Source organism: Pleuronectes platessa, chromosome 14 (genome assembly GCF_947347685.1).
Source record: "Pleuronectes platessa chromosome 14, fPlePla1.1, whole genome shotgun sequence".
Lineage (NCBI taxonomy): Eukaryota > Metazoa > Chordata > Actinopteri > Pleuronectiformes > Pleuronectidae > Pleuronectes > Pleuronectes platessa.
Window position 1 is genome coordinate 562,487 of NC_070639.1, and position 23,250 is coordinate 585,736.

The following is a 23,250-nucleotide window of genomic DNA, read 5'->3' on the forward strand; positions in this document are numbered from 1 at the left end:
AGCCTCTGGCTCCCATCCACTCCCATGTTAAACCTTTGTGCCGGTCACACCGGACGCTGAAGCGCCGCGCCACGCCGCGGCTGCCTAGTGCCATGAATCGATCGTTTCAGCGTCGAGTCTATTTTTTCCGCTTGACGCGAGCGTATCGCGACAGGAAACACACTGAAAAATGATTTTAAACGATATTTTATGTGATACAAATGATCAAATATGCATCCCATACTTTGTATTCACCTTCTGTTGTCTTGGCGTTTTAATTTTACCACTTTTACCAACCACATTATTAAATGTCCCCCTCTGCCCATCCACTACAGCCACACAAGCAGTCATAAAGATAAAAAGAGAGAGGGCGGTACGTATTCTCCACATAGGCTTGAATACGTAATTTACCCTTGACACACAACATTTAACGGAGCAAACAGCGGAGAAGTTCTTCAACATGGATGACATTAAATTAATAATTGAAGTGGAGAAGTACAGTGAGTTGTATGATCCTCGGAACATGTTTTATAAAGACAACACCAAAAAAGACACATGTTGGGAAGCTGTTGCTTAATGTCAGAGCAACAAGTAAGTATATGCTTTTATAGTACTGGATCAACGGGTGATATTATTAGCGCCGCCCGGCGGTTCAGCGTGGCTTCTGCATCCGGTGTGAACCCGGCGTCATACTGATTTAGTATGTTTTACATGTTTCTTTTTTAGAGGCGCTATTGAGTCTAGTGTTAATCGTAATGACCTTACAGAACAATCGACAAGATGGTCATTCTGAGTGGAGCTAGGGTTTGTAAAGAATTTGTTGGTTATATCGCTAATAATACGGGTTTAAATGTAATCGAAATTATTTCCTTAAATCTAGCTAAGGCACTATCAGGTAGACATCGAAAAAATTTGTTTTTTATTAGTGGCATACATTCTGATAATGATAAATCGAAGGTTATTAAATTATGGTCTGAAAGGATTGGATTGCGCGGAAGAACTGTTAGATTTTCCATTTTGAAACTATATGAAAATATAAGGTCAAGTGTGTGGTTACAACAATGAGTAGGTTGGTGTAGACACTGACTGAAACCTATTGAGTCTAGTTTTGAAATAAATGATACGCAAAGGCTATCATTATTATTGTCAACATAAATATTAAAGTCACCAACAATAATAATTGTATCGGTCTTTAGGACTAGGTTTGATAAAACCTCAGGGAATTCCATAAAAAAATCGGAATAAGCCCCAGTAGCACAGTAAACTACAGCAAATATGATTGGCTGTTACTTGGATTGGTGGGGAATACTAAGATCAAGACATTCAAATCAGTTGTAGCTTAGTTTAGGTTTAGGACGATTTCTCTGGGAACATGTGAATTAACATGACTGGGGGGAGTAGATTCATTTAGACTGACATATTCGTCAGGAAGCAGCCAGGTCTCAGTGAGGGACAATACATCAATTTTTTTTACATCTGAGACTAGTTCATTAACCCCTTTACTGCCTGAATTAATTTCCAATTATATAAAAAAATACTATTTGTTTGAATAACAACATATGTTTCTGTACAGTCATTGCTGCACAGTCCCAAGGGGCTAGTATGTATTTCCCACCCCGACCATTAGATGGCGGCAGAGGGCTTCCAATACCTTCCTTGGAATGTGTAGTAGTTGCAGTATTAAGGCCGAATTATACTCGTGTTGCACGGACGCACGCATGCACGCAAGACACGCAACACGCCCCTTTCGTGCCCTCTGCGGGCTTGCGTGCGTCCGCCAATTTTTCTAACTACACGACAAAACGACGCGAGCCTCACGCAGCCCGCAAGGCTTGTGATTGGTCTACTTACTACATCCCGTCCGGAGTCTAGTTTCCGGTTTCATGCCCCACAATACGCGGAAATCACGGAAGATTTAGAAGAACGAATATGGAACAAATAGAAGAGCACTTGGCAGAAGAGATCCGAAAGTATGACCAGTTGTATAACCCGTCACTGACTGGAGGATTTGTCCGCCAGAAATAGGCTATTAGGAGCCGGAGTGGCGATGTAAATAAACAGTCGACGAAGAAGAAGACGTCTCTTCGAGGTGATTCACCTCGGCAGTATTAAGACCCGAATGGGGTTTGAGGCAAATTCGCGACATTCGTCTACAAGGGGTTAACTTAAACAGCCTTTGATGATAATGATCTTATGTTTAAAAGTGCACATTTTAAAATCTTCGTTTCCTGAGTTGTTGCAGAGGTTGTGTTAATTTGTATTACATTTTTGTGTGGAATTCTCCCTCTGTTATGGTTTGATTTAACTGATTTAATGGGACGTGAACAGACACATCGCTATGGGGTTGTGTGACTGTTCTAGAGGGAGTGCATTGAAGTGGTTAGCACTGCAGCTCTGCTTCCTGGCCCAACTCTGGGTTGTCATTTATTGGACTGGGTCCCGAAGCCAGACCAGTTGAGAACCACTGCACTAAATTGTGCCTAGTCTGCCGTAAGGAAGAATAAGCAGATTGTGTATATTTTCTGATCCACACTCCAGAGCAGAAGGTGGCGGTAATGCGCATATAGCTGGATGCCAACCGCCCTAAATCAAGAAGAAGAAAATGAAGACGTCATTAGTCCGCGCCGCATGGAGAAACGTGGGGTTAGCGTGCAGGGACGAGTTTACCACGTGAAGCTGTGTGATCATGGCGTCGGTGCAAGACCCAGAAATACAGTTCGCACAGAAACTAGCCTCTAACGAGAAGCCGGTCCGGACCAAGGCTATAAAGAAACTGAGGAAATACATCAATGTTAGGTCACAGAAGGGGACAGGTAAGCTGATCTGTGCGTGTTATCCAGCGGACTCTGCTCTGTATTTGAGCTGTCGTTTGCAAGTCAAACACGAATATATCTTGATTTTAAAATGGGTGTGGAGAAGATATACATGTTTTAACTGACCGTTTAACGTCTGGTGCTCATCAGGTTGTTTTAAAATAATTGGTAGCTAGTAAGTATACATGTGTCCTGCTAAATCAGATTTAGATTATAGACTGGCTGTAATGTAGCAAGAATAGCAGGATCGTTCACCCCATTACTTGTTGCAACATAAAGTGACAGAGGATCGTATCTAGTACCAAACATACATTCAATGTTCATGATGTCATTGAACGTCGTTTCCACACTGCTAACTTGCATCCTGAAATCAAGCATGTTACAAATAAAGCCTTACTTCCGTTGTACAGATGGATTCACTGATGATGAGCTGCTCAAGCTATGGAAAGGTCTTTTCTACTGCCTGTGGATGCAGGACAAACCACTGCTCCAGGTTCGTGCTACCGGTTTTCTTTTGTTATCAAGGTATCTTCAGAAGTTGTACAAATGTAACTGGACTTGCTTGTTTCTATAAGACGTTTCACTGCGAATCTAAGAGGCTTCTTTAGTTCATATTAAACATGGCGCAAGTATATGGTTTGTATTTATTTTGATATATATATATATAGCGCTTTTCTAGTCTTGATGACCACTCAAAGCTCTTTGCAACAGTTTTACATTCACCCATTCATACAGTCCATCTATTAGCAACAAGTCTGTTTAGATGAATCTTTGAATTTTCATAATATTTCATTAAATTACGTGGAACTTAGGTGACGCTGTTATCCGAAACAAATTCCAATTAGTGCATTCAACATCTCAGAGGGGCCATTTGGGATTCTGGTTTTAGGACGAGCCCTCAGCCCCAAGGTTCAAGTCTGAGGAAGTGGAACTAGAGCGTAATTTTTTTTTATCAGAACAAATATATTCTAAATGATTGCTGATCTGCCATGCTCCTCTTTTGAGGTGTGCTCTTGGCAACATCTTTAAGGGGAATGGAAACCTGCTCAAAGCCCAACTCAGACACATTTGAATCCGTAACTGTCATAAACTTGAATTATATATCTGTCGAGACAACTACTTTCACTCTTGGTTTTTTGTTTATTCTTAATATTGCAATCTCCATATTTATGCTTATAGGAGGACCTATCAAACCAGATCTCCAACCTGATCCACAGTTTCCATCATATAGATGGTCGTAAGTTTCTGCATTTCATTTCATCATGTTATGTGATTTCATTACAGGAAGTAAAATCAAGTTGCATTACATGTCGTCTGTACAAAATATGACAATGTGCTGTTTCCTGCAGAGTTTTTATACCTTGAGAGCTTCCTGCAGACCTTCAAGAGAGAGTGGACTGGTATTGATAGGTTGCGGATGGACAAGTTCTTCCAGGTCAGTGGTAACCGAACACTGCTTTAATAAGCACATTTTTTCTGTGTGACAACCAGATTGTCTGCTGCTTTATCTGTCTGAATTAGGGCTGAACGATTTGGGAAAATAATCTAATTGCAATTTATTTTTTTTGCCAAATATTGCGATTTAATATGCTTATTAGGGCCCGAGCACCGAATGGTGAGAGGCCCTATTGAAATTGAAAGGATTATTATTATTTTTCTCCGCTTAAATGATTGGGCATTTTGAGGGCTTTAACGTGACCAAAAAGCTCCTAAAGTTTGCAGTAAATTAGAAATGTGTGAAAAGTTACGTATTCTGGAGTTTTTTTAAAAGGGCGTGGCATAATGGCTCAACAGCTCCACCTACGGAAAAGCCCCTCATTTAGCATTCAGTGAGCCTCATGAAAATAAGGATTGTTGTGTATCATGACCAGATGCACAAAAAAGCCTCTTGGAGCATTTTGAAAAATGCAACAGGAACCCTGCCATTTTGGATTTAGTGGCCATTTTGGTTATATTCCATATTTTTACTTTGATGTACTTGTCGTAGAGCTTTCATCAGATCAAATTAAAATTTAGACGAGTGTCATCCAAACAAGATGGAGATCTAATGTTATCAAAATTTCAACTCTTCTTCATACTGTGACCGTGGGGTGGTGTCAAAGTGTGATTACACGCCATCAAAACACGAGTTTCTGTATCATGGACATATTTGGTCCAATCGAGTCCAAACTACACGTGTAAGACAAGAAGCACGACCTGAAGACATCTACAAAGACACCATGACTTAAATCATAGCACCAGCCGCTGGCTACAGGAAGTGAAGCGTTTATCCTTGCAGCAGTGCGCAAACGCATGCAACGCAGAGACGAGCGCTTGGTCATTGAACGTTCTCTCTTCACAGACCGCAACAGACTTGAAATTGTCTCGGGCCCGTTAGTGCTACAACGTAGCCCTAGTTAGGGCCCGAGCACCTCCGGTGGAAGGCCCTATTGAAATTGTAAGGATTATTCTGAGCGTTTTTCAACGTGCTCTAAAAGTTTGCAGTGAATTAAAAAGGGGTTGAAAATTTACGTATTCTGGAGTATTTGGAAATGAGCGTGACAAAATGGCTCAACAGCGCCACCTGCGGAAAAGCACCTCATTTAGCATTCACTGATCCTCACGAAAATGAGGATAGTTGTGTATCATGGCCAGATGCATAAAAAAGCCTCAAGGAGCATTATGAAAAACCCAACAGGAAGCTCGCCATTTTAGATTTAGTGGCTATTTGGGCCATATTCCACATTTTTACTGTGATGTACTTGTTGTAGAGCTTTCATCAGATCAACTTAAAATTTAGTAGCGTGTCATCACAACAAGATGGAGATCTAAAGTTATTGAAAGATTGATTTTTTTGTCACACCGTGGCGGGGCGTCAAAGTTTGATTACACGCCATCAAAACACGGGCTTTTGTATCTTGGACATATTTGGTCCAATCAAGTCCAAACTAGACATGTAAGACAAGAGTCGCGACCTGAAGACATCTATACAGAAATCGTGACTTAAAATGACAGCGCCCCTGGTGGCAGCAGGAAATGTCTTGTTTTTGGTACGTCTTACACTTGGATGTATTTCTCCTCATCCACTTAGTAAAACCATGTCAAATTGGTCTCAAGACATTGATAATGCAGGCATAAGTTTACTGTGACTTTTCATCATGTGGATTATTAATGGCGTGGCATCAAAGTTCATCAGCTCGCCATGACACACGTAATCGCTGTAACTTCCGTAATCATGGGTCCATCTCCCTCAAACTACATGTGTTTTGAAGATATTCAGATTTTTTTATTTTATATTTTTTTCACCAACAAAACGTAATGATATAAATATGACCAACACAATATTGGATACATTTAGTGTAAAATATTCTTTCCCACATTTTACATTTTTATTTAACTGCTCCTTAAAGAAACAAAAACAACAAATCGGGGGCTTTGCCACTGTGCATTTAGGTAATTTAAACAGTCATTGTAAGTATAAACACAAGGCATGTACTTTTTAAACACTGCAAAATTGACCATCTTAAGAAAAATATTATTTAAAATTATAGGTCGCTTATTGTTCCCAAGTCGGTACATTTCACACAACTGAAACATAGAATTTTCCTCTACTACTTTATAAATATTTTGTAATATCTAAGTAAATAAAGTTATAAATAAAAAACGGAGAAAGGCACAGGTCACAAAGTAAAACAGTACAACTGCATGTATGAACAGATTCCTGAAGCTAATGAAATGGTCCCACTCCTCAGATTTTGGTTTTTAACCCTTTCGAACACAAGCGGTGTAAAGACCTTGAGCATCCCGTTCATTTCCGGGTGGTCGTGCAGCGATATGTAGGTGCCGGGCTTCAGCAGGAACACCTACATACCGCTGTACGACCACCCGGACACCTCCATGTCGCAGATGTGTATGTAGGTGACCGGAGGGCTCTGAAGCCCCGCTGCCACGGAGCTCGGCTTGCTATTCCCGGGGAGCGATTTTCAGGTCCACCGCAGACACCAGCAAAATGAGCTCGCTCTGTGTGTCTGCCACGCCGAAGACTTGAGGATCCTGTAGGTGATGTAGGCCTGCTTCGCTCTCTTCTGGATCAGAGGAGTTTTGTTATCCCGCGGCATTCTGGCTGCGGGTGAGGACAGCCGCCCAGTGCCCTACTCTCTTTTGCACGTTGTAATCGCGCACGTTGCGGTTAGAAAATCGCGATTTTATCGCATATTAGTCCTTCAGCCCTAGTCTGAATTTGACTTATAGGGGATAGTTCATTGAAAAATGAAAATTCACTCCTTATCTACTCGCAGCTATGCCGGTGGAGGGGTGGGTGAAGTTTTTTAGTCCATAAAACACTTAAGCAGCTTTAAGGGGAAAGAGTGTTTCAGCTATGGTGACCTCTTCTTCAGATGTAATAAAACAACAGAAAAGAACATTCCTCCATACTGCTTGTTGCTGGCTTGGTGTCTGACTGTTTATATTCAACTCAAAATGATGCAATTCAGACCATGTTTTAAGAATAAAAGTCCACTACCCAAAGTGGCGATGCTAGCATGATTGTGTGCGTGTGTGTGGTTTTCCGGTGAGGGTAGGTGAACATGCCACAGAAGAGCCTATTAGAGTACATTTAGGCTAAAAACAGTGTAAATGATATCGTTTCGAGTCGAATGTGAATGTCAGGGCTTGTGGACACTTTAATGACACCCCACAAGCAGTATAGAGGAATGTTGTGGTTTTTCTCTTTGTTTATATCTGAAGAAGTGGTCACCAGTTACTTCAGTTGATTTGGATTTTGGCATAGTGGTGAGTAGGGTTGTCATGATGTCACCAAAATAATGACTTTGACACTATACCTGCCAAAATATCGCCCCGGGGCCTGTGTGTGTAAATGGTTTTGTATTTATATAGCGCTTTTCTAGTCTTTATGTCCACTCAAAGCGCCTTCCAGTACAGGTTTACATTCACAGACACACACATTCATACAGTGCATCTATTCCCAGCCTTCTGGCCCCCCATAGAATAACATTCAGGGTTAAGCATCTTGCCCAAGGACACTTTGGCATGCAGATGGGTCAGACTGAAGATCGAACCGCCGACCTCAGGTTGGAGGACGACCACTCTACCCCTCAGCCACAGCAGCCTGTGTTTGCACTGTCTGGGCGCGCGCACGCTCAAAAACACACACGGCCGCTCCTGGTTTTTTCATGCTGGCCTGATGCGATGCTGATTTGACAAATTAACGTGAAGGCCCTTCACGTTACCGTTCAACATATAAACACTGTACAGGGAGGCACTGCAGAGGAGCTGAAGAGCTGCATGTGGCTTCACAACCGCGGGTTGCCGACCCCTGGCTACGGCAAAAGAGACCATGTCTCCCCTGTGATCACTTGCTGTGAGTGAGGGCTTCCTGTTGCATGATGTGAGAGCTAGGCAGCCCCGTCCCTTGCAGTCAATGCGTGCAGGCAGTGTGACAGGGAGCGGAACATTGAGTGCGCTCTTATTGCGTGCTATTTTATTGAAGTACCGTTACTAAAAAATATGCAAAATCGTATCGTTTTTAACGTAAGGGTACTGCTGTACCTTTCTAGTACCGATACACCGTGCAACATTAGTGGTGAGTAGATGATGATAAGTGAATTAAATTTTTTTCGGAGAACAATCCCTTTAAGAATTCTTTAACCTGTGAGACTGGTGGCAGAAAATTCCCTATCAGATTGTACAAATTTCCCAGAAAATCCAGAGATAGTGCCTCACTAGAGTGGCCAGCTTTGGAATGAACATCTCATTAAAAAATAGAACTGTTGAAATGATCTTTCAATTAAACAGTTAATCGTGTACAGCTTCAACTGGAATGTTGAAATGTCACACAGATACTTAAAGCTAGTGATGGCTAGATGAAGCTTCATGTAGCATTAATGCTTTCCATCCAATTGGTTCACTCATGGGTCAAAGCTTCATGGTGCTTAATTTGCTCTACTGTGCCATCCAGTGGACAATGAATGTGAAACAGGCCGAAATTTTGCTGCCCCTTATATTTCGATTTGCACGCCAAACCCGCGAACCGTTTCCTGACTCAGTCACGTGGTACGACCGGCTCGCGAGTCTTTGAACGTCACCACATGCGTCAACAAAAGCCTCGATATGCGCTTAAAAATAAATCTTCATGGATTACTCGATACACACTTTGAAGCCACGATACGGAAGGACACATCACTACTTAAAGCTTTACATCACTTTTTTATATATCCATGTGGTTAGGGGTGGGCGCTATATCGAATATACTCGATGTATCGCGGCATGCGATGTATAAAATGACGAGTATTAATTGTCATGTGAATGTTTTAAGCCGTAAGCATGAAATCCTTTTCAAGATTCGCTTCTCTCGCTCGCTCTTCTCATGTCCCTCTCACTGCAGACTGCTAACCCCCCTGCCCATCCAGAAAACTCTCCTGCGACATTGCATTTTTTGTAGCAGGAGGAGGGAAGAGACACAGAGCACAGTCTTACGGGGGTTCATAGACGGTTATTGACAATTTGTTCAGAGTCTTTCTGAATGCTGGACCGAAATAATCAGTTTATGAATGGTGTACATACAGTGCCTTGCATAAGTATTCACCCCCCTTGGACTTTTTCCCATTATGTACTGTTACTAACTGGAATTCAAATAGACTTAAATAAACTTTTTCCCGTTTGATCAACAAAACATGCATAGTACTTTGGAGGTGCAAAATAAATTTTATTGTGACACAAACAATAATGAGAACAAAAAAGTTGACATCTGTTGGGTGCATAAGTATTCACCCCCCTGTGTCAATACTTGGTAGAACCCCCTTTCGCTGCAATTACAGCTGCAAGTCTTTTGGGGTATGTCTCTACCAGCTTTGCACATCCAGAGATGGAAAGGTTTGTCCATTCTTCTTGGCAAAAAGATGAAGCTCAGTCAGATTGGATGGAGACCGTCTGTGAACCGCAATCTTCAAGTCTTGCCATAGATTCTCTATTGGATTGAGGTCTGGGCTTTGACTGGGCCATTTTAAGACATTAACATTCTTTAATCCAAACCATTCCTTTGTAGCTCTGGCTGTATGTTTAGGGTCATTGTCCTGCTGGAAGATGAACCTCCGCCCCAGTCTCAAGTCTTTTGCAGACTGCATCAGATTTTCTTCAAGGATTTCCCTGTATTTGGCTCCATCCATCTTTCCCTCTATTCTGACCAGTTTCCCTGTACCTGCTGAAGAGAAGCATCCCCACAGCCTGATGCTACCACCACCATGTTTCACTGTTGGGATGGTGTGCTCAGGGTGATGGGCAGTGTTGGGTTTTCGCCACACATAGCGTTTTGCATTGAGGCCAAAAAGTTCAATTTTGGTCTCATCTGACCAGAGCACCTTCTTTCACATGTTTGCTGTGTCTCCCACATGGCTTCTGGCAAACTCCAAATGGGATTTTTTTTATGGATCCCTTTCAACGATGGCTTTCTTCTTGCCACTCTTCCATAAAGGCCAGATTTGTGGAGTAGACGACTAATAGTTGTCCTGTGGACAGATTCTCCCACCTCAGCTGTGGATCTCTGCAACTACTCCAGAGTAACCATGGGCCTCCTGGTTGCTTCTCTGATTAATTTTCTCCTTGTCCGACTCTTCAGTTTGGGTGGACGGCCTCCTCTTGGTAGGTTTGCGGTTGTGCCATATTCTTTCCATTTTCTTATGATGGATTTTATGGTGCTCAGAGAGATGTTCAAAGCTCTGGATATTTTTTTATAACCTAACCCTGCTTCATATTTCTCCACAACTTTATCCCTGACCTGTTTGGTGAGCTCCTTGGTCTTCATGATGCTGTTTGTTCAGTAATGATCTCCAACAAACTCTGAGTCCGTCACAGAACAGGTGTATTTATACTGAGATTAAATTGCAGACAGGTGGACCCTATTTACTAATTATGTGACTTGCAAATGTGACTTGTGAATGCAATTGGTCGCACCAGATCTTTGTTAGGGGTTTCACAGTAAAGGGGGTGAATACATATGCACTCAACACTTTTCAGATTTTTATTTGTAAATAATTGTGAAATCCATGTAATATTTCCCCCCACTTCCAAATGATGCACTATTTTGTGTTGGTCCATTACATAAACTCACGATGAAATAAATTTTAATCTGTGGTTATACCATGACAAAATGTAGAAAAGTCCAAAGGGGGTGAATACTTATGCAAGGCACTGTAAGTGGCGTTCATTCCACCATGAATCTCCATGTCAGGGACTTTGTCGAGGAACAAACGGTGAAAACAGTTTCCTGATCATCCACAGCTGCTCAATGATCAAAAGGCAATCCCGACATATGTATAAGACTGGACACAAGGTCATTAACACCGTGTTTTCAGCCTAAATGTCGGCTGTTATCTTAGAAGGAGCATTTAGGGACCGTTGGTAATGCTTACGTCCGCTAGCTTAGCCAATTCCTGTGGAATTTTATGAATTTAACATTTGTACAGTGATTTAGAGGAGATTTCCAAATATCGAGATATATATTGTATATAGGGCTGGCCGATTATCGATCTCTATTTGGGATCGCGATAAAATTGATAGATTTCGATTATCTCCTTGTGACATGTATTCGATCTCACGTGGCAAAAGTAAGCGCAACAACAGTTTCGGAGTCTGCTGGCTGCCGTCTGCAGGTAGGACACGACACGCCCACTTCCCATCGTGAGAGTAGCTGCAGTTGCGAGAGAGAGAAAAAGAGAGAACAAAGTTGAGAAAATGAGTGAAACTGAAGTCGGGGACAGCGAAAATAATGCTGAATATCAAAGCGACATCACTACATCACCCGAAACTGATATAACGAGCGCTAATACTGTATAATGTTTCAATAAGTAAAAGCTTGTATTATTTTGTAAAGGGAGATGAATAATGTTTGGAATTACAAATGATGTGCACAACCTACCTATCTAGTTTAAAATATTTTTATTTTTGCATTTTTCAATACCTCAAAAAAAAATCTCTGGGACCAGTATACTATTATAGTGGTTTAGTTTTTTACATTTATTTTGTCTTACAGTTTAGCACTTGAATGTGTCAGGGGGTGTGACCCACATGTTAACTTTTTTTTTAAGTTGTTTACAAAATCAAAAAATGTAAAATATAGTGAAAGTGACCAGTCACTTAGTTTGCAGTAATCATGTAAGACTCTCTATGAGCTAAGAGCGCTGCTCTGAATTTTCTTTAGCTAGTTATGGGCCCTGCTGCTCTCTTGATCAATGGAAGCAACTACATATCGCGATAAGAATTGATCAATCAATATGGAAAAACATATCGTGATAAAAAAAATTCCATATCGCCCAGCCCTATCGCGATATAGCCTTAAATATCGCATATGTTTGTTATAGGCCATATCGCCAAGCCCTTCATGTGTTTGTTAATTTCAAGCTATGCAAAGACGAAGAACCAAAAAATGCTTATTTTTTTCTCTTTGACAGCTGATTCGCTTAATGTTCAAACAAACTTTTGAGATGCTGAAGAGGAAAAACTGGGAGAGCAGGTAATACTAACATATTTATTATTCAAAGTCTTGTGGTAATGTTTGTGTCGTATCATATTGAGGTGAATAACTAATGACTGTCTTCTTAGTGTGGTAGCCAGGTTTCTTGAGTTGCTGACAGCACAGCTCCTGCGAGGTGGCAGTGCAGCGCCCAGCGGGCTGCAGTTCCACATCCTGGATCTATACATGACTGAACTGGCAGCTGTGGGTTCATCAGAGGTACAGCACCACTACTGACATTGGTCCTTATGTTACAACATTTTTGTATTGTTATGCTTTACTCTCATATTAGTTTGAAAGGTGAGTTCATACAAACATGCCACATTAGATTAAACAAACGTTTGTAACTCTGTTTGTGGAACACATCTCACTGTCATCATTCATCCCATAGCTTTCACACTTGGCTTATAAATGGCACAAGGAAGTGTTAAAGTTGCAGTGTGTAGACATAAAGTATTTTAATACAAAGGGCCCATTCTAGGGTTAAAAAAAACAATTTGTATAATTTACATGAAACACACTTGTTGATTATTATATTACACTAGGATTATTTTATATTAAATTTGTCAATAGATCCCTTTCATCTAAATCTAACGGGACTTTTTGTAGGGGGTTTTGAACATGTAATACGTTCAACATCATATTCTACAACCTCAGATAATCTACACCAGTGGCTGACAATAAGCAGCCTGCAGGATGTTAAATACATTTTCAAATTTGTATAAAAGCCACACATGAAACGCATGAACAGTTTAAATTAAGTATTTAAGACAAGATGGTGAATATCTCTTGTACGTTTGAAGGTCTTCTGCAGATTATAAATTACCATCTTCCAGTAGATGTAAGCGGGTGTCAACCTGATGGAGGATGTTGCAAGGAAACCCCTGCAGCCAACCTCCACAGGGAAAACTATTGCTTTCCAGCCATGTTGCTCTGCCTTAAAAAATGCCATGCCTGCATACTGCAGCCTTTTCATCATTTACTTAATTAACAGCGTCCTCCCAGGGTACTGTAAATTCTTCGAAGTAGACGATGTGCAGAGTGTTTGACCCGAGTATCCGGTCTGGTCTTAGGGTGGTAGTGACAGTATGTGATGGGACTGTGAGCCGCTGTTCCATGTCCATCAACATTTCCCACTGTCAGGTTTGCGCCAACTGACCACTACTGTCAGTGGAGGAGGCCCTCTCTTTCCCTGTTCCCCCTCGCAGACAAATGTTTTTTCCTAAATCCTGAGCTTTTAAAATCCTGTTTTCAGAGGTCCAAAGTGTGTTTTGAACCAATAACTTAAAAAATTGTTATGTTCTATCATCAAACAATTGATATTCTAAGTTGTTGCAGCATGCCATCGTAAAGAAATGCAAAAATGCTTCAATTATCCTGATCTGGTCTTTTTTTTTTACAGCTCACTGCTAATCAGAACTTGATGTTCATTGAGCCGTTCTGCAAAACAGCTGCCAGAACCAAAGAGTAAGTACACTTCTCCAATGACTTATTTTGTTTTAATGCAGTCACTTATAGACACATAAGTAAATGAATGGTTTATATTTATATAGTGCTTTTCTAGTCTTGATGACCAGTCGAAGCACTTTACATTAGTTTGCCCATCACTCATTCACACACATTCATACAGTGCATCTATTAGCAGCACTTGTTTTCTATGAGGGGCAATTTGAGGTTCAGCATCTTGCCAAAGGACACTTCAGCATGCAGATGGGTAAGACTTGGATCGAACTGCCAACCCAGTGGTTGGAGGACGACTGCTCTACCCCTCAGCCACAGCCGCCATTACCAACTAAGAATAAAATGGTAACTGCTATGTGAAACAGGTTAGTTGGAAGCTGTATCCTAAGTAAGACCCCGTTCAAACCTGGAACAGTGGAAACCAGATAAAGTTAGACGTCTGCTTAGTGTTCATTTTTAGTCTTTACATACATCATATGCTCAGTCAGTAATTCGCTCTTCCTGTATTTCATTTGTGTTGTGCACTTCCAACCGACTCGAGCCAACCCAAAAAGTAGTTTTTTTTACCTAGTCTGCGTTTACAAGTGTGTCCATTAATACTGTGTGAGTGCGTGTGTATGTGATTCAGTGCAAAAGAGAAGAAAGCGAGTCAGGATGAGCCAGATTAATGACTGCGAAGCAATGAAGAAAGATTTTATTCCTTTTTAAGAACCGTATCAATCATTATGAAGTAAACAGAGTTGATATTATGTGTGTCATTTCAAACAAATCAGCGTGACTTATGCGTTTCTGCATGGCAGTACCTAACCTTGTCCAATCGTGATTGGATATCAACACAGACCTACGTACCAAGGCTGAGCAGGGCCTAAAGGTTTTAGGTTTTTGTATCTCCCTCATTTTCCCAACGTTTCCCCATTATCTTGCAGGGCAGAGTTTAGTGCAATTTGGACTCACTCTCTCACAGGTCTCTTCAGGTCAGAGTTCTGATAATGTGACAGAATTTTAGGGCCTATTGTTCAAACTTAATTTTCACCCTGACCACTAGGTGGCGCTGTCACTCTCATGAATAAAAACTAATATATATGTTCAGGTCTGGTTATTAATCAGGTCAGGGCTCTGATCATGTGACAGGATTTTGTGGGCGATTGCTAAAACTTCATTTTCACACCGACCACCAGGTAGCGCCAATCACATTGTAGTTCAACAGTTCCCCCCTGAAAGAAATCAATGTTTAAGTCCAACCCACACTGGGACATGAACTGACAACCTCTGGGTCACTGTCCCTCTGCTCTACTGACTGATCAACACCTGTGAGGTAGTTTATAAATAGATCTCACTGTCCCCTTTCTCCAATGGCCCCTCCCTCAGCGTGTGTAACTTCACTAACGACGCACCTGTGTCACAGAGAGTGACAGATTGGACCTGAGGAGAAGGTCCCGAACAAAATGCTCTAATTCAAAATCTATAACTCCTATCCGTGAAATGAAAACACCGTGAGAATCACGAGACTTGGACGAACAAGAACCTATCTATATATTTAGAAACGTACTTCTCATTCCAAAGATTGTCCTCCGAAAATGTACATTGGATTGCATGAGTGGAGAAATGATCTCCACTCTAGCACCGACATCAAACAAATACTTGTTACTCATTTATTTGTAGGTCTCGTGTGTGCGACAAAATTCGTGGGAGGAGAAGTGAACCGAACTTTTTGGCAGAAGTACTAAGAATAATAAGCACCAAGGAATAGTAATATGTAATGCTTTGCATGGTGCAACGCATTGTGCCGCCTAGTGGTGCCAGCCACTAGGCGACGCTTTGCAGGGCGACCAGCACTCTAAAGCTGTATGTGTGGAGGTCATGCTTTGTGGACAGAGTTGAAGCTGTCTTCTGCATTCGCTATTATATACACAAATTAAGGGAACACTCATAGTATCGTCACAATTTAACTCCAAGTCAGTTAATTTTCAGCCATATCAATTTTTCCATTTAGGCACCACAAGTGATTGTGAATGAATGTCATTTGCTTTGGTGCAAATGAGGGTGACAACAGGTGGAAAAGATGAGCAAAAGCATCATCTCCCAAAAGGGACTGGTTTTGCATTTGGTGGCCACAGACGATTGCTATCCTTATCCTTCCTGACGGATTCTTTTCTACTTTAAGAAGTCACTACTGGTAGCATGATATGCTACCTGCAGCTCAATCAGGTTACACAGGTAGTGCAGTTGTTCACTAGACTACACTGGAATTGGCAGGTTCAACACTAGCGACCCGTTCTCTTCAAAGATGAGAGCAGGTTCTCACTGATGACTTGTGATAGACATGACAGAGTCTGGAAATTCCGAGGCAAATGTAATGCTGCCTGTAACATCATCCAGCATGACCAGTTCGGCGGTGGGTCAGTGATGGTCTGGGGAGGCATATCCTTGGAGTGTCGCACAGACCTCACTGTCGTAACGTTCCAGGGATAAAATCCTCAGTGATAGTCTGTGGACAGGTGTTGTAAACTAGCATTTATGCTAATACACTGTAAACAATGCATCTGGTTCGTCCAATGACATTGTCATGTCCATGTCCAAATAAAATCTACTACTACTACCTTGTGCAGTGGACCCTGGGTTCTTCTTGGTGAGAGACAATGTCAGGCCGTATGTGACCAGAGTGTGTAGGCAGTTCCAGGTTGAAGAAGAATTTGATGCTATTGACTGGTCCTCATGTCCCCAGGCCTGAATCCAATTGAGAACCTCTGGGACATTATGTATCGTGTATCAGTTGCCCCCACAGCCTTTCCAGGAGCCTTTTCATACACACCACTTAAAAGTTTTGTGAGGAAAATTCACACAAGTTTGATTTGCCTGTGATACTTTGATTTGGTGTGATTTTAAGCCAGTCCTCAAGGAGTTAATGATTTTGGTTTCCATTGACCCTCCTTACTATTCAGGAAGCATTCCTCTGAAACGAGGTGAACACATACAAAAGGGTGGAGTGTTGAAAAAAAATTTTAAACCACAAACTCTTCAATTCACAATTGTTTGAATGTATATAAAGACAAAACTTCCCCTCACTAAATAATACAAGTCAACTCAAAATGGCGATACTGCTAGCAAATATTCTCTCTGCTCGGCTTCGGATAACTAAGGTTGGGGTGTGCCAGCCTAGCCGCTGTTCATACATCATGCTGATGGTCATTATACTGACGTTAACCAGATACAAATCAATGATGAGGCATATTCCAGATATTGAACTTTGCACACCGTTGACGAACAGAAAAAAACAAAACCCACAGGAGAACAGGGAAAAATCGCACAAGCATTAATAATTTGATTATTTTATTTTCACTATCGGACTGAGGTACTGACCCACGACGGGTGGGATCTCTGTTATGGCAACATTAGTAGACTTACCACCTCTTTGGCAATTTGTCTTCTAACAAAAAGGCTAAAATTGGTTTTGTTGCCGTAATGAGCTTTTATTTTGAAAAGTTGCAAACTTGGGTCTGAAGATTGTGTTGGTTGCTCAACAGACCTCTTAAATAGCCAACATGTATGTATGAAAAAACTACAGTATAGTCAATAATTCAAACTTGCATGTCAATTACATGTAAACAGTAATAAAGAGAAACTTTCATTAAATAAATAAAAAATTACCATAAAAACTTTATGGTAATTTTTAACCTACTAAGATAAACCCTACCTTTTCTATCTTCCCGCTGCACACAACATCCAGCACATAAACAATAAAAGTGTATATAGAAATGTTTGAGGAGCACGCACTAATGAAGAGGAATAATTCTGAGAACTCTTACCCAAAGCCAAACAAACTGGTTTAGATTGGAACTAGTACATTGAATTCATTAGATGTGTCTTTGGTATTAGACCAGGTGTAGTGCTTGGGATGTTTGAAACATAATCTTAAAAACTTGACATTTCTTTGAGTGTTTCCAAAAACAGTATTTAGTGTGAATACTGATCTACCTCTTTTTTTTTTTTTTTAGCATGAATTTTCAGTTTTTCCTATAGGATGTTTTTAGCAGGTGGTTCGTCCTTTTTCGAACTGATTCTACCTTAAACTAATTTTACTGTATCGGGATGGCCCTGGGGCTTTTCTCTGCATCGGTCAAGCAATTTGCTCCTCTTTTCTAATCACTCACACGTCAAGCTGATCATTGTGATAACCTTGTGAAATTATGTGTATGCATGTTTTCTTGGATAAGCAGGGCATCGCTTCTTCTGCAACAATGAAGTCAACTTCTACCGGAAGAATTTCTCTCCTATGTGTTTGTCTGATTGTCTCTCTCGCTCTTCAGGCGCAAACTGACAATTAAATTTCTTATTAATGGTGTGAAATTGTGGATCGGACGGTCGCTTTGGATAATGCATTAGTTAAGTGTAATGTAATGAAGGACCAATTCTGGGATCAGGGAAACAACAATTCGTACAATTTAGATGAATACACACTAGTGAGAACAGTATTATTTTATATTCAATTTCTGCCAATTGATCCCTTTCACCTAAATCCTACACAATGATACTTTTATTGGAAAAATAAGTGCCTCATAAATTATAGCATGATACAAACTCACACAGTCATCCCTTCATTACCGGCAGGACCGAAAACGTGTGGTTTGTGTTGATTGTATCATTAAAGTTTAATGTCAGATCAGGCCAGTAGGGGCTTGGGGAGGAAGGACACTCTGGCAGGGTACTTTGGCAGGGTTCAGGCACACAGGGCTACAGCTTGCTTGAATACTTTATCGACTCAATCTGTCATTTTTTCTTTTGATCTCTTTCTCACAAGTCGGACTCTTTTCAGAGCCATCTGCAATAGCATCTTCAGCTCTATTATTGACCAGGCTCCCTTCGCCATTGAAGAATTGATGCAGGAGGTGAACGCAGCTGAGGATTCTGACTCGGGACAGGCTTCTGAAGGGGATGACAAAGACCAAGTAAAAGGAAAAATGAGTGAACAAATCTGCAAGAAATGGACAAGGATGAAAATCAATGGTACATTACATTTTTCGAATTATAGCATTTATGTTAATCTAAGTATAGTATATGGAAAACTTGAGGTTGACAAGTGTAATGGAAAAACTCAATTGTGTTCAGAAATAAGTGAACAGATAATATGAACAAATGGATAATTCTTACCTGAAATCTTGGATCTTTGTTCACAGTTAGTAAATCAAATCAAGAGGGGGATGATGAGCTTCTTTACTCAGAAGACTCAGACACAGAGCTGCCATGTGATGGTGACATCGGACCAGTTCTACAGGTAAAGCTTCCTCTTTTCAAGACCTAATTATTTTTTCCCTTTTTGTCCATTTCAATACCAAACTGTGTTTAAAAAGCTAACGTGAGTTAAGATTTTTAAAGCCTTGTAAGACTTGAATTGGGAAACTGAGGTATCATATTGTCCTTCAACACGCCAAGTGAAAACTATCTTCAATTGGTTCTATGACATAACGTTAACAGCCTTTTTGAAAATATATAGCTGAAGAATCCCCAGAAACAAGTCTCTGCAAGGTGATAAACTAGGGCTGGGTAATATGGAAACAAAATCTTTAATCAGTCGATATTGATATATATCGGCCTCTAAATCTAATCAGTGCCACTGCACGGCTTAATTCAAACAATATTATCGGCAAAACCTGTGCTTGGAAACAAATAACATGTTACAATGACGTCTTTACATGTCACAAAATATATCCTCAAATGAGTTTTGTGAAGAAAAGCGTATCGGCTATAAACAGTCCAATTCTAACTAATTATCATTGGGGAAAAAAACACAACAGGAAACTATTTAAACTGACAAAAAGGTATGCTCCTGTTTATCCCTTGAACTTTACACTGATGGCGTGACGAATGAGCAGCGTCCCCAAACCGTTGGTTAGTCAGCGTGTGTGTAACCAAAATGCGGAGCTGCGGAAGCGTGAACATGTTAATCTGTCTGTGAGTGCGTGGACTGCTGGCAGTAAGTGACACAGGCGGTTATAACTATTCAGCATTGGAAACCCGCTAAAACAATGAAAATAGCCCAATACATTAATCTATTATCCTAATAGTGAGGGCAACATATGAAAATCTGGGAACTAAATCCTTACCAAGAAATTTCTTCAAAATTGTGTTTAGGAAGGTGTGTAATATCATGTCTTAAAATGTTGAAATTCAACTCCCGTGGGAAACCTCCTAAAAAAATTGCTCAAAGTTGGAGTACCTGTAACCGATTTTTTGAGAAATCGAAAATGTTAAATTTGGCTTTAAGTAACTTGTGAGGGTCAATCTAGGGGTTTTTCATGATTCTGAGTTGAGTGCAAGCATTAGTTTTTCACCAAAACCACTCCTTAGTGAAAAAACAGCCACCCCCACTTTTCCCATTCACTGCATTTTCAGCCATTATTCACGAATAAAGGGTTACAAACCCCCCCGCCTCCCCAAAAACAATAAAAAATAAAAATAACCCAGTTAACACCACTATTTGTCTAAAGCAATAACCTCATGGAAAGGTAATAATTGTCAGGGCAGCATTAGTTTTTCACCAAAACTGCTCCTTAGTGGAAAAACAGACATTTGAATTTGAAAAGTAGCATTATTCGTTTATTTCAGTATCTTGCATAATACTGCACTCTGCCACATGCCTATGCCTCTCTCACAATTGAAGTGTCAGCATCATTGTCACACTGCTCGACAGTGATGTGAAGTTTTCGAAATTTTGAAGAGAGGAGGTGGATGAGCTCACTCTTGTTATGAGTGTTGTCCAAGAACTTTGCTCTTGGTGTCCAGTGTATCAGATCTGGTCGAATCTGGAGATCACAGCATGACTTCTTGGTACGTCTGATGTGGTCATGATCTTTTGGCCATCTGCTATAGCCATCAAAGACCACAATGATCTTCTAAGAGCGACAGCCAAGACCCTGCAAGTATCTCAGGTAACTGTTGGTAATCTCCTGCCAACTCTGACCTTGTTCCCACTTCACCATGTAGAGAAGCCATTCACCATCAACCACCTGAGTGGAGGAGGGTTGGTTAGTGAGGTCAAGCGGATCAGTTAAATCCTTCAGGCTAGTCTTGGAAAAGCCTGCCTTGTTTGCCTTGTTAATTTTCTGATTTTTGTTGCTGAACAGGGACAACAGGAAGGAAGTCAGCTCATAGTGTAAGCTCGTCTCAACTGCCATAGCCCGTGGGGCCAAAATGATCAGTCGGTTGAACAACTTGAGTGAGTCAAGGTGAATCTTCTTTTCATTGACATTGGGAATCTTTCTGAGTGATGAAAGGGCTTGTACCTTCAACTTCAGCTCCATGGTCGATGTGGCTGACCGTCCATCCAGCTTTATCTGCATCTCCCTCCCTACTTCAGCTGCTCTCTCTGCATTAACTGGGTCATCTCTTGTGCTTGTGAATCCTGTTGAAAAAGACACAAGCAACTCCTTATCTTGGTCAAATGGGTTGATCTCTTCAAACCATTTGAGGACAAGTTCAATCGCTTCAGCATCTCGCTTCATTTGAGTTTTGGCAAGGTCTCTGTGGAGTGGACCATGTTTCTTGACACCTTTCTCCATGCGCTGGTTGACATTGGAGAAGTGGTTGAGGGTAAGCACCCAGCACCTGTGACCAGAATCACTATTTCTCATCCTCCCTCTGATCAGTCCACCTTCTGACTTGGCTGCCTTAATTAATGTCTGCTCAATACAGATGTCACACCAGGTGCCAGACCAATCATGGCTAGAGTAACGGACAACATGGTTCCCATGGGCAGTAAAACTTTTAAAGGTTTCCTTGTAAGCAGGCAAAGTTTCGAGTTGCTTCATGAGTTGACAGTACAGCCGTGCCCCCTTGGCGTATTGGTGATGCCCCGCAGCTGCAAAGATGTCTAGCATCCTGGTGACAATGCAGGACAGGTGCCCATTGTGGTCTGCAAGCCGTTCAGTTCTGATGAAGATCTTGATGACATCTACCATGTAGTGGTACTGCACCCAGACTGCAGGCGTTCTTCCTCCTTTGGCAAGTCTTTTGAAGATTTCTTCAAACCTCTGTTCAAACACTAAAACAACTGGATCTGTGTGTCTGGCTCCCATTTCCCCATCAGCTACCTTCTCCATCAAGGTCCTCATTTCACCACGCTCCTCCTCAGTGAAGGCATGTTTCATGATGTGCTGATAGATGGCTGCATCAATCAGGAGGTGAGCACGGATTGCCTAGTCAAAACATCCTCCATCCAGGATGTGGTTGGCTGTCGTACTCCCTGGATAGATCAGCTGGATCAGCTCTAGTAGTCCAGAATCCTCCATGATATTACCCAAGGATCCAAGGTAGGACTTTAGCAGGTGAAATCCACCCAACCGTGGAATGATGGGTAGATTTGCCTGCTTTATGATGTCCACAGCTTTGAGCCAGATTGGGAGATCGAACGTCACTATAGTGACTTTGTCTTCATTGAGCCGCATGTACTCTTTAAGAGTGGTGAAGATGGTGTTGTGGTCATTAGGGTCACCTTCGATGACTGGGAGGAAGTCGATCAGCGTGCTCTGCTTGGCATCATCTGCATGGATACGTTTCATCCAGCCATTCCAGTTGGAGTGTGAGAAATCAGGATCCTGTGCTTTGATCACCCACCCTGCTGCCCAGAGTGTATCGTGAGGAGTGGCTGGTCATGTGTTACAAAGGAGATCTCAGCGATGGGAAGAAATGTGATGGTGTTTATTCCAGTCTGTTTTCTGTTGGTGAATGGAAGAATCTTCACTTCAGCTCCCTTCAGGATCTTAGCTTTGTCGAGTGCCTTCAACTTCACCCCGTTGATAGCTGCTGTCATCTGTGGATCTGCCAAAGGTGGTGCCGGAGAGGTGATTTTGATCCAAACCATTGAATGAAATGGAGTGTTTCCGTGAATAGACGGATGCCACTCCGATCGACCCTGACAATTGTTACTCAGACATTGACACATGAAGCGTGTGGCAGAGTGGATCAGTATTATGCAAGATACTGAAATAAACGAATAACGCTACTTTTCAAATTCAAATGTCTGTCTTTTCCACTAAAAACTAATGCTGCCCTGACAATTATTACCTTTCCATGAGGCTATTGCTTTAGAGAAATAGAAAAAAGATAGAATTTTTCATGGTGTTAACTGGGTTATTTTAATTTTTATTTGTTATTGTTTTTGGGGAGGCGGGAGGGTTTGGAACCCTTTATTCGTGAATAATGGCTGAAAATGCAGTGAGTGGAAAAAGTGGGGGTGGCTGTTTTTGCACCAAGGAGTGGTTTTGGTGAAAAACTAATGCTTGCAATCAACTCAGAATCATGAAAAAAAACCTAGTTCGACCCCTCACAAGTTACTTAAAGCCAAATTTTAACATTTTCGATTTTTCAAAAATCGGTTACAGGTACCCCAACTTTGAGCAATTTCTTGGTAAGGATTTAGTTCCCAGATTGGTCAAATATCTGCTAAAATGCCCTTACTATAAGACACTGCATCGATGCAGAGTTTTCCACCTCTAT

The 23,250-nt window shown here is 41.3% G+C and overlaps 1 protein-coding gene across 4 annotated transcripts in view; it reads left to right on the forward strand.

Moving 5' to 3' along the window:
* Window positions 1-1,871: 1,871 nt before the first annotated feature.
* LOC128456500 (ribosomal RNA processing protein 1 homolog A) overlaps window positions 1,872-23,250 on the forward strand; it is a 37,723-nt gene continuing 16,344 nt past the window's right edge. For 2 of the 4 annotated variants that reach the window (XM_053440697.1, XM_053440700.1), the window contains exons 1-10: window positions 1,873-2,068; window positions 2,518-2,792; window positions 3,203-3,285; window positions 3,972-4,029; window positions 4,142-4,227; window positions 12,236-12,297; window positions 12,387-12,516; window positions 13,700-13,764; window positions 18,557-18,762; window positions 18,933-19,030. In XM_053440697.1, coding sequence (XP_053296672.1) covers window positions 2,666-2,792; window positions 3,203-3,285; window positions 3,972-4,029; window positions 4,142-4,227; window positions 12,236-12,297; window positions 12,387-12,516; window positions 13,700-13,764; window positions 18,557-18,762; window positions 18,933-19,030 — 915 coding nt within the window. In that variant the 5' untranslated portion in view covers window positions 1,873-2,068; window positions 2,518-2,665. Of the gene's footprint in view, window positions 2,069-2,517; window positions 2,793-3,202; window positions 3,286-3,971; window positions 4,030-4,141; window positions 4,228-12,235; window positions 12,298-12,386; window positions 12,517-13,699; window positions 13,765-18,556; window positions 18,763-18,932; window positions 19,031-23,250 lie in introns of all 4 variants that reach the window. The other 2 variants (XM_053440698.1, XM_053440699.1) reach the window with 2 other exon arrangements.